This window comes from Peromyscus eremicus, chromosome 4, assembly GCF_949786415.1.
Source record: "Peromyscus eremicus chromosome 4, PerEre_H2_v1, whole genome shotgun sequence".
Classification (NCBI taxonomy): domain Eukaryota; kingdom Metazoa; phylum Chordata; class Mammalia; order Rodentia; family Cricetidae; genus Peromyscus; species Peromyscus eremicus.
The window spans coordinates 86511977-86528563 of NC_081419.1; the positions used below are offsets into that span (position 1 = coordinate 86511977).

General features: G+C 40.4%; 1 protein-coding gene across 1 annotated transcript; it reads left to right on the top strand.

The window, feature by feature from the left end:
* The first annotated feature begins 4052 nt into the window (after nt 1-4052).
* On the top strand, nt 4053-14847 carry Emc7 (ER membrane protein complex subunit 7). The gene is made up of 5 exons (XM_059261094.1): nt 4053-4372; nt 8728-8847; nt 11995-12133; nt 13587-13667; nt 14384-14847. The coding sequence occupies exons 1-5, from the start codon at nt 4140-4142 to the stop codon at nt 14534-14536; spliced, it is 726 nt and encodes a 241-aa protein (XP_059117077.1). The 5' UTR covers nt 4053-4139; the 3' UTR covers nt 14537-14847.
* Nucleotides 14848-16587: the final 1740 nt, after the last annotated feature.

Below are 16587 nucleotides of genomic sequence, written 5' to 3' on the forward strand. Positions count from 1 at the left end.
TTTTTTAATGGATGTACTTACAGTTTTCTAAGATAAAAGGGTCTGGATGGAGTCTTGTTCAACCCTGTGTATACACTTAAGACTACTAAATGTGAACTTCAAATGGTTGTGACAATAAATTGGATGTGTATTTCACAACAATTTTTATAAAGGTCAGACTCAAATTAAGACATGATGGAAAAAGGACAAATACTATAGAATTGTATCACATGAAATATATAGAATACACAAATTCATAGAGACAGAAAGATTAGATGTTATCTCAAGATGGAGAAGAAAAGAATACAGAGCAACAATTTCCTAAGTACAAAATTTCTGTTTTGTGTGATGGAACAAACCCCACAAACGGACAGTAGTATCAGGACATAATATCATGAATGTAATAAATCAATACAATTAATGTAATTAATGAATATCATAAATATAGTTACTGAATGAATACTGTGAATTTAATCAATGAATACCACAAATGTAATTAATGTCATGAGTATAGTTAATGAATACCATGAGTGTAATTAATATCTTGAATGTAAAAAAAAAAGGGGGCATGATGGAATACAACGATTAACTTACACAGATATAAACAGAGGCCCAGTGCTTTATAAGGGCTGGCATGTGAAAGACAGACCCTAGGCACTGACCAAAGGCTCAGGCTTCCTGTATGAAGCTCAAGTCCCACTACTGTGCTGTTCTTGGCAAGTTCTGTGGTTGCTCTCTGAGCTAATCCTACGGTGTCATGAACATCCCTACACTGCAGCCCAAGCCAATGAAAAGCTGTGTCCACTCAAACGGTAAGAGCTTAAAGCACAAGATAGTGTGCCATAACCCCCTCCACCTAAGACCTTGGCCTCTCAGCCACTCTTACTCACAGTACCTATATTTACATTCTAAAGTCTAGAACATGCCAGGAGACTTAGAATATCGTATAATTCCCCAACATGATGGGTTCCTCATCTTATTTGTAAGTTATTTACTGTACTTCATACTTCTTCAATTTGTTTTATTTTTCACAGAATTTGATGGAAGGGATAAGAACTGCAAGTCAAATGAATAAAGTGAAACATTTTCTTTCCAATTTATTTCTGCACGACAGGGAGGTGTGCTGACTTCCCTGCATGAAAGACAGATGACTGGTTTCATTGGAGAGGACTTTAGAGATAGCTTTTGAGAGTTAACCCTGGAGTCCTACTGGGCAACAGACATTAAAAATACTAAGAGAATTGACTACAGTCTATTTGAGTGAAAGAGATTAGCTTAACTATTCGAAGTAAATGAGATTTGAACACCCAAGAAGGCAAAAACCATCCCCAAACAAAAGCAGAGTGCTTGGGGATTAGCATAGCTGAAGTTTCTTAGGAATTCTAGTGGTTGCTCTATTAAAAGAGAAAGCGCTGACTTCCCTTACAACCTGACATCTCTTCTATGTAGAGAGCCAGTGTGTGAAAGTGGCTTGCAAATCACAATGACAACACAGAGATACTAACAAGCAGAACAGTGAAACAAAGGGGGATGGCCGCCATCCCATCCCCAAATATGTCACTAAGAGATCAGGAAAACTCAAGCAAGGGAGGGTAAGTGGTTTTGGAGAGGGGCTGAATCAAACTTTAAGAGTTTCATGTAAATTCTGAAATTTATTCTGAAAATCTGAAACATATATATATGTTAGGTATTTCAGTTTCTTCAGTTAAAATCTTTTAACTATAAAATGTGCTAAAGTATCAGAAACACAAAGAATGCTTTTACAAAACAGAACGCCTATAAATCAGAAATAACTTCTGATGGTGTAATCCAACATTCCTAAAAAATTACTAAATCTTGGATGTCAAGTTTTGTTTTTTCCCTATTCCTGTTCTCCCCCTGGTGGCTATGACAAGAAGAGGCTGAGGGCCCCTGGTAGAAAAGGAACAAGGGAGAGAAGGGAAGACGGGAAGGGAGGAGGCCTGGGTGATGAACTGATCACCTCTCACTTTTACATCAGCACTAATAACCATGGTAAGCAGGCCTACCTGATCTCCGTGGTTTGGGATTTTGGCAGGAAATACGTGGAAAGCTGGGAAGGAGTGATTGTCAATTACACCATCATTAAATTTTCTGTGGCACTGTTAAAGGAAATTGAAAGAGCAGGTCTGATACATGCCTTTGGCTAAACCAACTGGAAGACAGAAGAAAAGAGAACAGAGTTTTTGCAATCCTTGAAGAGTCAGCCTTCCAGGATGTAAAGCAGGAGAGCTAATCTGTCTAGGCAAGCAAAGTACATCTAGCATAGGGTCTTCTCCTCTTCTGGGGACTTCAGACTCTATACTACCATTTCTTAGTCTTACTATATGGGCCTGTTCCCCTCATAACGTTCCCAAAAGGGAAGGTCCTGATGTCTTACTCTTTTCCCATTATACTGCCATTCTGGTTTCTCTATATTTATTAACTGAACTCTTGCCCTTAATGGCCTTAGGCTCTGGATCTGAATTGAAGGCTTTTCATCCTGGGGGCCAGGTATATCTGGTAAAATCTCTAACTTTCTTGTTCTTGGTGTAATTAGGAGGGCACAATGGAATTCCTGGTTCCAAAGTGGCGGAGATTTTTTTTCCAAAGAATTATTTTGTTTAGAGAGGCTACCATCGTACACATTTTTATCCTTTAGCAAAGCCTGCACAAATTACCCCAAAGGAAAGGCACTGATATTGAGAATCATTAAATATGAAAGTAAAAAGGTGCTGTAGAAGTGTGGTCTGCAATGGTGAAATGCTGGAACTTCATCAAGCAGCAGTGGTTGCTATGTGGTCCAAGCCAGTGCCTGTGGAAGTTGAGGGCATCAGATCACCTGGAACTGAAGTTACAAAGCCATGGTGTGGGTTCTGGAAACTGAACCTAGGTTTTCTGCAAGAGTAGCAAGTGCTTTTAACTGCTAACCCATCTCCCTATGTGCATTTTTAACCTATGTATTTGCTTGTAGATTATCTCTGGTCAAATAGTTATGGAAATAACAACAGAGAGACAGAAGTAGACAGGAATCTATTCTGCATACTTGAAACTTTTGAATATTGCACTATTTGATAATGTTCAACAGATAGAGACCTTAGGAACATGCATGTAGGCAAGCAAAACTAGGAAAAACTCCATACCAAAGAAACTGAGTGAATTAGTAAAAGAGACTATGGATGGATTTTTACAGTATTTAGGGTTCTGCTCAATGACTGGGGTGTTTAAGGGGAGGTAAGCATCAACAGTGAAAAGAATGTTAGCAATTCACTCAGGAGACAATGAGAAACAAAGCAGTACTGGGCACTCACGTTAAATAAACATTAAGGACTGGAAAAAAGAAGGTCGCTAGATACCACAAGGACTTAGGGAAACATTGTTTCTGATGGTCTTGCCATTTGCCCTGTATGCGTATTAGGAACATCACAGACCGATTTTAGTGAGTGCCTCACTTTCTCGTTCGTCAACCTGTGTATGTTAAAAAAAAAAAAAAAAGCAGAATTTAAAATAGAATGAAAATAAACATTCTCCACGTACTTCTTAAACGTAGACCACCAATTCCTTTGTATATAACAAGTATTTTTTTTTTCTTTTCAGCCCAAATTTCTGCATTTCCACTCTCCCTCGGGAGCTTACAGCTTTTGCACGTGTTTCAATTTCTGTAACTGTTCTGTGGCAGCTGAGTGCACAGGGAAAAAGCACACCTTGCCCTAAATAACCCTTTACAGAGATCTGTGGTAGAAAGAATATTTGGAGCTAGAAAGAACTTCAAGAAAATGACAGCAGACGTCTGACATGTTAGCGACAGACCCAGGACTCAACACTTGAGATCTTCGTCCCTCTCAGTCTCATCCTCCTTTACTCCCGTGAGGTGTCATGCATCTTCAGGTGCCACTACAACGTACACTCCTCCACCTTTACAACCTGGGGCCCTGCAGATGCTCCTCGGGAGTCGGAGCACCTGAGCGTGCCCAGCGTCGCTCTGCGTCCCTTCTGATTGGTGAGCTGTCCTAACTTCTTCTCTCCGGGGGCGTGCACAGCTCGGGGCTGGATCCGGCTCGCGGTGATGACGACATCGTTCAGCGCCGGCGGCGGCCGCCGCAGAGGCCGTACGGCTGGGGAGGGCTTCCGGGCCGTGGGCCTGACTCCTCAGCGCTGCTGTCATGGCGGGTGCGCGGTGGGGCTGCTTTTCCATCCTGCTGCTGTTACTATCAGGAGATGCCCACGGCTCGGAGGTGCCTGGGGCTGCTGCCGAGGGCCCGGGAGGTGGTGGGGTCGGCCTGGGAGATCGCTTCAAGATCGAGGGACGTGCGGTTGTTCCCGGGGTGAAACCTCAGGACTGGATCTCCGCGGCCCGAGTGCTGGTCGACGGAGAAGAGCACGTCGGCTTCCTTAAGTGAGCATCCTGAGGGCAGCAGGAGAGCGGTTGGGTGGACGCTGGAAGGGTACCCAGCTAGGACAGCACAGTGTCAGGACCGACAGTGTAGCTGTCACAAACTGAAGGCGCCGGCGCCACTAACGGTCTTTGCTGGGAGACGTTAGAGAGGCAGTCAGATACTTCAGCAGCCAGGCTGGAGGACAGTGGTCCCAGGCCCGAAAGATTGGGGTCATTTATTTGTATTCCCATGTTGTCCCCCGGTGTGGGTCCATTTTGTCCCCTGTGCGGCGGATGACACTTGGACCCAGGGGACTGGTGGACCCTCGTTTGTTTGTTGGATATTTTGCCCCTTTGCGTCTTGCCTGGTTTCTCTGGAACCTAGTTGCGTTCTACATGTCAGTCTTCTGGTAGCTTGGTGTTGTGTAGAAAGATGCTAAACAAGTGGGAATTGTCAAAGCCCAAAGGACTCCCAGTGGTGACACAGACTGGAAGGCTGATGTTCCTGCTTCTAAAATTAATAGGCCCAAAAGTCCCTAATCAAAGAGCTTTTTTTAATCCCTCCCCCGCCCTTTGGCCCAAGATTGTGAGTATTGTTCTTTTTACACTTGAATTCGTCGAGGGATTTGTGATATCGCAGTCGTCCTTTATGTTAGACTAGGGTTTCTCAAGATTCCTTACACATGTCTGATCTTGTTCCTAGGAGAAACAGAATTGTTGTTTATATTGGAAGGTGGGGTGATTGTATTAGTGCTTTGGTTTGTCAGCAATCTGTTTTCACCCTTTTAAGCATGAATATGATGTTTTAAATTTTGCCATCAGTATTTGGAGTTGAAACTATGATTGAAAGAAAATATTTTTTTTGCTGGTTTTGTAAACCAACTCGTGATATCTGAAAACCATACGTCTTAAGTGCGGACATTTAAGTTTGAATTGAAGATTTCTGCAGATTGTTGAGGTTCCCTCATGGGAAATTCAACCTCAGATTAATAAATAACAACAAACTGACAACCAATATTTTAATGTTATCTGGAACTGGAGTATTGTTTAAGAGTTTATCCTGCCAGGCGGTGGTGGCGCACGCCTTTAATCCCAGCACTCGGGAGGCAGAGCCAGGCGGATCTCTGTGAGTTCGAGGCCAGCCTGGGCTACCAAGTGAGTTCCAGGAAAGGCGCAAAGCTACACAGAGAAACCCTGTCTCGAAAAACCAAAAAAAAAAAAAAAAAAAGAGTTTATCCTAATTAATGATGTGTTAATAATGAAATCCCTCCGGGTGGTGATGGTGCACACCTTTAATCCCAGCATTCGGGAGGCACAGGCAGGCGTATCTCTGTGCATTCCAGGACAGCCAAGGCTACATAAAGAAACCCTGTCTCAGAAAAAAAAAAAAAAAACCCAAAAATAATAATAGTAATAATAAAATCCCATTAAGGTTTGGAAGATAAGGCTTAATTGAGAATTTAACTTCTGCAGTATATAGCACTTTTGAAAACTACTTATTTTTACTTTAAAATTATTTTTAAAATTAATATATTATATATTGTTATATATTATTCTTGCATGGTGACACATGCCTATTATCTCAGCTACTCATGAAGTAGAAGCAGAAGGATTATAAGTTAAAGGACATTATGAGCAACTTAGTTGAGACACTGTCTCCAAAAAAAAAAGCTAGTGATACAGTTTTGTGGTGGCACTGGGTCACTCCCAAGTATAAATAAATAAATGTTTGAGGAAAATAGAAACAAGATGTTTTCTTTTAAAATGTTGCAACTGAAAGATAGCAACCCTTAGTGTTTTATATGAATTGTCTTTAAGAGTAAAGCACATGAGACTGTAATTCTCATTTAAGACTTATGAAAAATTTTTATACTACTTTGATTTTTTTTTCTTTCAGTTTTTTGAGACATGATTTCTCAGTGTAGCCCTGGCTGCCTTAAAATTTACTCTGTAGACCAGGCTGGCCTCAAACTCAGAGATCCAAATGCCTCTGCCTCCCAAGTGCTGGGATTAAAGGAGTGTACCACCACCACCTGGCTTCTATTTTATGTTCTTATATTCATATAGAAGGGTTGATTGAGAATTTGTGTGACTTTTATGGTAATAGTCTTGTTGTAAGTAGGATAAGTAATTTGTCTTATAGCTGTTTTGAACAGCCAGCGTACAAGTTTAACTATATTTTTGTCTTGTGGGGAGGTGGCTTGGGACTTTGCTAATGAAGATGAGAGGACTTGGGTTGAAGAATACACAAGCCTTTTATATATATATATATATATATATATATATATATATATATATATATATATATATAATGTCATAATGTGTATATAAACCACAACTCACTTATCCAGTCTTCTAGCTTTGGACAATTAGGGAGTTGTCAGTTTTTTGGTTTTGTTTTGTTTTGATATCACAAGGTTGTATACTACTTAATTTTGATTGTTTTGAATGTGTAGTTTCACTGTGGTTCATACTACCTTAACACTCATGTCCTCCCGGGTTCACTACCTGATTCCAGGTGTCTGCTATCATGCCTAGCTTTGCTTTTTCTTTGGGTGATTCTGATACTGTTTGTGTCAAATAGTCATCACTTTCTTTTTTTCCTGTTGCTCAGAAAAAAATGTTTTGAAATTGATTTTGTCAGAGTCCATCAAGAAGCAGATGACTGGATGTGATGCACACACTTAGGTGTAGCTCTTGAGAGGGTGGGGCAGTAGCATCGTGAATCTGAGGCCATCCTGAGTTGTATAGCAAGACTTTGTCTCCAAAACCAAAAGAGCAGAATATGCACTGAAATTAGAATCGTTTACACAAGTTTAATCTAAGGACTCAAACAGTGTAACCGTCAAGGTATAGAGGAACAGTCAGAGTGCAGCACCTGGAGCTTACAGCCTCAACACTGCTTATCCAGTAATATGTGAAAGCAAAACAAGGAAACTGTTGCCACCTCTGAGCTGGAGGGAGGAGGAGGGGAAAGGCTCCTGGAGACCTGGAAGTGTGCATGGGGTGAGGCGGCTTGTATGTAGCCATGGTCCTGAGCAGAGCCAGTTAGAGACAGCCTGTCAGTGATAAAGCTGTGGGAAATATACTAAAGTAATTTTCTTCCCTTCCCGTAGACATGAAGAGAAAGGTAGAGAGTGGGTCTGGGGCATGTGAGGGGGATATGGCTGTGACATCTGTCATCTCATTGATTATCAGGGTTGATTTGGCTAGACAAATGTCTCCTAACCACATGCATCCCTCCTGAAGCTGCTAGAACCACCAAAAAACCTCTCAAGGTACATTTGAGATTGGGTCCTGGGGCATAAACAGGCGTCCAGCTGAAGAATAAGGCATTTTAATGCTTATATTTCAGTTCTGCTTTACCTTAGTATATGCTTTCAATGACAAGAAACACTTTTCATCGTATTTTTTTATGTCTTTTTTCCTTGAAATAGCAGTTTTTCATTTCTAGACAGGTTAATTTTGACTTGCAAGAAGAAATTACCAGCTTTTGGTTGGATGATTTTTTTTTAACCTAGTAGAATTAGAGGAAATATAGAAAGAAAAGATGGATGGCTTTAACTACTAAATTGTAGGTTTCTATATAACCAGCCAAAAGTAACTAAAGTAAATGGGTCTGTGTATAATAAATGGAACAATTGTTATTGAAATATGTTTGTATGGAAAAGAAGGTCAACAAAATACAAATTAAAACTAGAATAGAACACTTTTTTAACTAATAAGAATGTATTGAAGGAATTTAATAAAATTGGGACCCTTCTATTGTAATAATATACATTGATAATTTTTCTTCAGTGAAGACAGGACCTCACAGTAGGAGCTGCTCTTTGTCACTGTCATCTGTATCTGCAGCAGGAAGCTCTGTTACTCTGGCTTAGGCTCATCTATTTTCAGAACTGTTAAAATTCTGCAACATAAAATGTAAGACCAACTTTTGACATTTTTTAGTTTATTTGGGAAGAGGGGCAGAAACTATGTAGCCCAAGCTGGCCATGAATTCATTAGGTAGTTGAGGCTGGCTTCAAACTGGCAGTGATCCTCCCGCTTCAGTCTCCTGAGTTTTATGATTAGAGGAATAAGTCCTTATACCCGCATTTTCTGTTTTGGTTAGCTGCTTCTAATTGTTCATGTCTTTGTTTGTTTATGACAGGATTTCCCACTATAGTTCAGGCTATCTTGAAACTTACTATACTATATAGCTCAGGCTGGCCTTGAACCCGTGGTGATCCTCCTGCTTAGGCCTCCTGGGTACTGGAATCTGGTTTTCTTCTGATATTTTTTGAGAACTGTTTGGGAAATAAACTAGTGCTTTCAAACAGGGAAAAACTAAGGTACTGGTGAGAAGTAACTAAGTATGATTTTCCTTTTTCCAGGACAGATGGGAGCTTTGTGGTTCATGATATTCCCTCTGGCTCATATGTGGTGGAAGTTATTTCTCCAGCTTACAAGTTTGATCCTGTCCGAGTCGATATCACTTCAAAAGGAAAAATGAGGTGAAGATACATGATTTCTTTTTATTAAAGTCTAGTCTACTTGTTGTTATGCATTACTTTTGGAATTTACAGTGAAGATTGAGAGTTTCTTATTTAAACCACAGTTACTTCTTATAATGTTTAATTTACCTTTGTTGGAGCATTGAGACAATGAAGTTGAATTTTTTTGCCTCTGGATGAGTGCTCCTAATATGATAAACCTCTTCTATAATTGTATAGAGTAAAGGTAAGATTATTTACTGTAGGGGAGAAGTACTGTGGAAATTATAATTGAAATTTGACTTTTAAAATTGACAATTATTTTTTTTTGAATTTGAAATACTACTCCTGACTTTTCATTGAAATATTTTGATAAATCCCTCTATTTACTACAAAGTTGTTCTAGAAGTTTCTATAGCTTCTCCTTTATACACTACAAATTTCAGTAAAGGAATTGTCAGATGTAGTTGTGGTGTGTATATGAAAGTGAAAATCTTGATAAAATGGAAAGAAGGGCCCGTGAGGTGGCACAGTGGGTAAAAGTACGTGCCAGGAAGCCTGATGACCAGAGTTTGATCTCTGGGACCCACATGATGGAAGGAGAGAACCAGCCCCTGCAAGTTGTCCTCTAACCTCCACAAGTACACTGTGGCACCTTTGTGCCCAAATACATTCAGACACACACTAAATAAATAAGAAGTGTGTAACCTGGGGTATAAATTTATTATGTCTCACAAATTTAGGACCTTCCAAGCTGAAGATCGAAGGTGATCCTTGGTTAGTATAACAGAAATACATATAAATGCTTAACTTCTGGAAGGTGATGCCCTGTTATGTGTTTAAATTCAGAGTAAATAAAGTCTACTTTTCTTACAAAACACCCAAGGAAACAGTGTATATTGAGCCAGCCCATGAAACAGACCTCTAGGAAGTTAAGATTGTATAGATACTAGATATGGGCTAAATAGTTTAAAAGTGTATTTAAAGTGATTAAAGAAAAGAAAGACTTGATATCTGTTCTAATTGTAAAAGTTACTACACACAAATTTATAACTTTGTTTTAATTAAAATGTTAGTCTTTATAGTATTAAAAAAAAGAAATAGAATATTCCTGTTAAGATAAATGGTATATCAATGTAGATAATAGATATTTGAAAAAAAAAATAAGATAGGACTATTACAGTAAATACAGGCATTGAGATGGAAATGGATGTGTAAAGCAACTGAAGAGATAATCTGATGAACAATAGCCGGGCAGTGGTGGTGCATGCCTTTGATTGCAGCTCAGGAGGTAGAGGCAGGTGGATCTCTGTGAGTTCGAGTCCAGCCTGGTCTACAAAGCAAGTTTCAGGACAGTCAGAGCTGTTGCACAGAGAAACCCTGTCTCAAAAAACAAACAAACAAAAACAAACAAAAAAGAAACGAACTATGATAGCAATACAAAAATAAATAAGCACTGGGGATATAGCTCAGTGATAGAGTACTTGCCTCCATACTCAAGGTCCTGGGTTTGAGCCTAGTACCAACACCATCACTGAAATAAATAAACAAAACAAATGCATAATTTGAAATTTAAAAAGCGAACAATTAGAGAATAGAAAATTTCAAAAGTAAAGTAGATTATGCATGAATGATTTATAGGTAAGGATTTTTATTTTAATTTTAGGGCAGTATCTTACAATGTAGCCCTGACTGGCATGGAACTTACTGTGTAGACCAGCTGTCCTCAAGCTCATGTAGATCCAGCTGCTTCTGGTTCCACTGGAGTCAAGAGTGCTGGGATTGAAGGCATGTGTCACCACTCCCAGCTGAGAATTTTGATTTTTCTTTTAATACATCTCTGGTAAAAATGAGATATTATCAATGTGTTTTCTATGACTTTCTTGAATCATATATTTTCCCTGTAAAATAGCCTTAAAAATTGAATGTGTCCAGTAGTGTATGTCTTAGACCATCAAAAATATGTAAGCCAATACTTTTGCATGTCTATAGTAAAATAAATTCACCCAACCTGGTGGCACACACCTTTAATCCCAGCATGGGAGGCAGAGGCAGGTAGATATCTGAGTTCAAAGCCAGCCTGGTCTACAGAGTGAGTTCCAGGACAGCCAGGGACACACACAGAAACTCTCTGTCTCGAAAAACCAATCAACCAACAAACAAATAAATAAGTAAATTCATTACTACATGTAATGAATGGACTTTAAAATGGGAAAGATTCTAAAAGAACTTTGAGGTGGGGTTCTTTTTGTTTTGTTTTGTTTTTTCGAGACAGAGTTTTTCTGTGTAGCTTTGGAGCCTTTCCTGGAACTCACTCTGTAGACCAGGCTGGCCTCCAACTCACAGAGATCCACCTGGCTCTGCCTCCCGAATGCTGGGATTAAAGGCATGTGCCACCACTGCCCAGAGAGGGGGGGGTTCTTTTTTTCTTTTGAGACAAAGTCTCATGAAACCCAGAAGCCCAGGCAAGCTTCCAGCTCCCTATGTAGCTGAATTTGGCCTTGAACTCCTGATCCTTCTGCTTCTGCTTTCCAGTCCTAGGATTACAAAGATTTGATACCACACCCAGATTTAAAATAACTTTTGATATGAAAAGAAGGTAAGGAGTTACATGGACCTGCAAATGTAGGAAGTGATAGAGCTAGAAGGCCCCAAATCTAGTTCCTGTGTCCTTTGATGAGTGCTTTAGACAGAGACTTTGATGGGACTTTCAAGATCTAAAGTTTAGATGTGGAGCTGGAGAGATGGCTAAGCAGTTAAGAACCCTGGCTGCTCTTGCAGAGGACCTGACTTCAATTCCCAGCACCCACATGGCAGCTCACAACCATCTCTAACTCCAGTTCTAGGTTATCTAAGCATTCTTCTAGCATGCTTGGACACTGCATATACATATAGGAAGTCAAAAACACCTATAACATAGAAATAAATAAGTAATTTTAAAAAGATTTTTTTTAAAAAAAAAGTTTAGATGCTAAAGTGCTTTGGAAAAGCTGAAGGTAAGCATAAGGCATTGCTAACATAAGCAATTCTTAACTTTGTTTTTTGTTTGTTTTGCTTTGTTTATGTGTATGCTTTCTTTTGCAGTAGCTTGGGATCCAACCTAGGACCTTGCACATGCTAGACAAATGTCATGTTTTTCATAGAATTCATTTTCTCCTGTTTCCTTAGAGCAAGATATGTGAATTACATCAAAACATCAGAAGTGGTCAGATTACCCTATCCTCTCCAAATGAAATCTTCAGGTCCACCTTCTTACTTCATTAAGAGGGAATCATGGGGCTGGACAGACTTTCTGATGAACCCAATGGTATGTGTAGAGCATTGTACTAATCCCTGGTTTACTTCTAGCAGTTGAAACGTTAAGCTCCTGTGAGAGGGAAGGGTGAGATTGGGAAAGTAGTGTTGGAAACAGATAGTGAAAGGAATAGGAGAATTGTGCTGTGTATTTTATAATAAATGTGCAACTGAAATAAATGTGAGGATGATGCCCGATTTCATGAGATATCGGATAGAATGAGAGTATTACTAAGTTGCATATAGAGTTAACCTGTCCATTCTACTTATCTGCCCATTGATAAGTGTGCGCTCATTTATTAACCAGCCCATGTTGATGGCACATGTAATGTTTTATTATTCTTGTTTGAGACAGGGTCTTAGGGATCCCAGGCTGGCCTTGAGTTTGCTATGTAGCTGAGGATGACAATGAACTTCAGATTCTCCTGCCCCTACTTCTCAAGTACTAGTATTACAGGGTACACTACCATCCCTAGTTATTGTATGTAGTGCTGGGGAATCAAAGCCAGGGCCTCCTGAATGCTAAGCAAGCACTCTACCAAACTATATCGCCAGCCCCTCTAGTAGGGCTTGCTTTCTCCTTTTTAAAATGTGTAATAGACAGAGAAGTTATCTTGGAGTATTTTAAGTAGTTGGTATTAATCCTGAAACAATAGTCTACAATTCATGGTGTGATCTTAATAGTGAAATACTAAAAAAATTCTTCAGAAACAAATTGACCTTTGTAAAATCTTTGTATTATCTTAAGATTCGCTAAATTTGGATTCGATTCCTTAGTGATAACTGTTTAGATCATAAACAGTACTGTTTGGGGGCTATACATCTAGTGAAGGGTAAATTAGTACCAGGGGTTTATTCCCAGAGATAAAAGGGCAGGAGAGCAGCTGAGAAGAGAAACATCAGCATGAGACCGTACCATTTTCATCTCTGGTGTTCTCATTTCCGAAGCTGCACAGAAGTGTGTCAAGTGCTGGAGGACTCTAGGCCATCTTCAGAATGAATGTGCTCAAATAGTTGGCTTCCACTATGCTGCAGGCTCTAGGGGATGTAGTTAATAAGAGCGGTAACACAGCACTCAGGAAGCAGCACAGTTGTCTGTAAGGAGCAGCCCCTCTGGCCATTGGAATCACCAGTGACAGCTTGCACTGGGAGAGAAAGAGGAGCAGACAGTTCCACTTGGAAATTATTTGTGTTAAACCTAAAGTCTTTACAAGATAGGAGGAGGCATGTAGAAGTTTGGTGTCGGTAAAGCCCAGGCATACTTGAGCAAGACTCCTTCAGTCTCAGATGCCCCGTAGCAGTCACATAGCACCCCACCACCCAAGCTGCTCAGTACTCTGGAGGCAATTCTGATACATTCTATTCTATATACTCACTTGGATCTTGTCACTGGTTATTAAACAGGTCTTGTTTCACAAGCTAAAGTGGAAGAAAAGGTTTCTGATTTTATTTTAAATATTCTGCAGGTTATGATGATGGTTCTTCCATTATTGATATTTGTGCTTCTGCCTAAAGTGGTCAACACAAGTGATCCTGACATGAGACGGGTAAGCTGCCTGCCCAGCTATGGTCTTTTGAGTCATGCTATGTTTTTTTTTTAAATAGCACTTTGAAATTAATTGTGTATATGTATACTCGTGTGGGGTGTGTGTGCTCTTACACACTCGTGCACTCCCACAGGCACTGGAGAGTAAACCCATGGCCTTGTGCATTCTCCAAGTGCTCTACCACTGACACAGAGCAGCATTCCTAGTGCCTGTTTTTAAATCTAGTTTGAGGTAGACTCTCAGTAAGTTACCCAGGCTGGCCTTGAACTGTCAGTCCTTCTGCCTCAGCTTCCCATGCTGTCATCTGGGCATGTTCTGGTGCTTGTTCACTGCAGCTGTGTAGCTCGAGTATTGTCACCTTGTCCTAGTTCCCATGGCACGTTCTTCTAAGAGTTTGTATAATGCAGTATTTGTTTCCCTGTGTTCCGCTAGCTCTTTCCATTGGATAAGATAAACTCGGTTAGAGAATGCAAGTGTCTTTTCATAGAGTTAAAGCTTTGTGCTGATCTCAGTCTTTTTGTGTGCCTTGCTTGTTACACAGTTGAAATGCATAATAACCTTGATATGCCTAATCCAGATATTCTGATCCTTTAATCTACTTTTGCTTAGTAACACTCTCTTGAGAGTACACACTCATTTATGTGTTCACACATACAAGTGATTCAGGTAGAGCCAGAGGGGATGCCTCTCATACCTGGTGCTTTCTCTTCCTGCAGGAGATGGAGCAGTCAATGAACATGTTGAATTCCAACCATGAATTGCCTGACGTCTCAGAGTTCATGACAAGACTCTTCTCTTCAAAATCCTCTGGCAAATCCAGTAGCGGCAGCAGTAAAACAGGCAAAAGTGGGGCTGGCAAAAGGAGGTAGTTAGGCCACAGCCGCCATCGCACAAGCTTGGCTACCCCAGTGCATCCAAGTCTTGATGGGAACCGTGTGAAGCGACTACTGTAAACTGAGTCATCGGAAAGTTGATCTCGTACAACTGTTGTCTACGTTGATTTCTTAACACATGTTTTGTACTTGGTACACAAGAAAACCCAGCTCTCATCCTTTGTCTGTATGAGGTCAATGTTAATGTCACTGAATTAATTACAGTGTCCTATAGAAAATGACATTAATAAATTATATGAAGTACTATACATTATGTATATTAAAGAAGTCTTAATCCAGAGATAAAATTATCTTCTGTCATTCTTTACTACTTTCCTTTTTCTGGGCAGTTTTATCCTTTCCTTATCTGAGCTCTGCTTTTAAAAAGAAGTGCTTGGTCCTTTAAGAGCACATACACTGTGTTTTTTATGTATGGGGCCATAGGTTTCAAAATTTCCACCCTAAGACAGGTGTGGTGGCTCACACTTGGAATCCTAGCACTGAAATGGCTGATACAGGAGGGTGGCCTTGAGATTGAGGCCAGCCTGGGCTACAGAGTAAGACTTTTTCAAAAGTAAAAATCCCGAAACCTGCACTCACAGTGAACATTCCCTGATTGTGAAATAGCATGCATGTTTCTGATGCAGTTATCATTTTATTATTTAGAGTGTGGACATGTGGGTCAGTATAGAGCCTACCACTAAGTTCTAGTTTCATCCCTGTGTTCATTTCATAGTAAGTTATCTATCAGCTGTGTGCTGTGGTCTGTAGTAGAATACAGAGATGGATAATATCCCAGCACCTATCTCAGAGGGAGACAGATCCTAACAAAGAGTGGCCAGGGGAAAGCAGCCAAGCCAGAAGCAACGCCTCCCGGCCCAAGGATGGAAAACCAACCTCAGTGTCATAGGGAATTGCTCTTCTTTACAGTCTTAGAGTTCTTTTTAGAGTGTTAAAGCAGGACAACAGCACAGTGTTTTAGTTTGGAGATCTAAATTGACTTCAGTAAGTCACAAAAGTTTTTACAACTTTTCCTTATGGGTTATTTTAATTAAAAAGAAGCTCTTAAGCCACAGTATTGGACAAGTAGAGTGCTTCCCTTCTCTCTTGGGATAAAGGAATCTGTATTGTTTTCTTAACATTCATCAGAAAACACACAAAAGGGTTGGTTCCAAACTCTTTTGCTTTTTTGTTTTTGAGACCAAGTCCTATTTTGAACCCCAGTCTAACCTGGAACTCATTATATAGCCCAGGCTTGCCTCAAATATGTGATAATCCTGCCTCAGGCTTCCAAATGCTGGGATTCCAAACATGTGCCATTATGAATGCTTAAGGAAGAGGCTAAGTCCTAATTAAGTGGGGACCTGCCTTGGTAGCTAGAGTACAGTTTAGGAAAAAGTGCCATGCCAGGTAAGGTTGAAAGACTATAGCGATTAAGTAGATTGAAGCTGAGAAGGGATGAGAGTGGCTAACTCCTGAGTTGAGGGGTGTGTGTGTGTGTAGTAGGGAGTGGGGTGACTTATGGAGGAACTGAACAAGGATAGCTAAAAGAAAGTACTCCCAGAACTGGGGCTGCTAACTATAAAGATTGCTGCCTGGATGCACGGCAAGCCTGAAATTACTTTGTCTTCTGGAGGGTACCTTGTCTTTGTAGCAAAATCATAAAGGAGTACCCTGGGTTGGACCTGGTAGTGTGGGTCAGTAATCCAGCTACTAAGGAGGCTGATCACAAGTTCAAGGCCTTCCTAGGCTACACTGAGGATCACAGTGAGGGCAAGGCTGGATTGGACATCTTAATGAGAGCCTGTCTTGAAACATTTAAAAAAGCTAGGGATGTAGTTCAGTGGTAGAATGCTTGACTAGCATGTGAGAGGTCCTGGATTCAAGCCCCAATACTGGAGGGAGGGAGAGTGAGTGAGTCAGCATGTATATCAAGCTCTGGCATGCTTGAGGAAGAAGTGGAACTGAACACAGACTGAAGTCAGGCCAACCTGTGTTTGAAACAGTGACTGAAGCTCAGTGGTAGAGCACATCTCTAGCATGTGCCA

What these genes read in the sequence shown, in the direction of transcription:
- Emc7 (XM_059261094.1), top strand. Translation starts at nt 4,140, where the DNA reads ATGGCGGGTGCGCGGTGGGGCTGCTTTTCCATCCTGCTGCTGTTACTA. An exon ending in GAGCACGTCGGCTTCCTTAA is followed by an intron (nt 4,373 to 8,727) that starts GTGAGCATCCTG and finishes TCCTTTTTCCAG; the next exon opens with GACAGATGGGAGCTTTGTGG. An exon ending in ACTTTCTGATGAACCCAATG is followed by an intron (nt 12,134 to 13,586) that starts GTATGTGTAGAG and finishes AATATTCTGCAG; the next exon opens with GTTATGATGATGGTTCTTCC.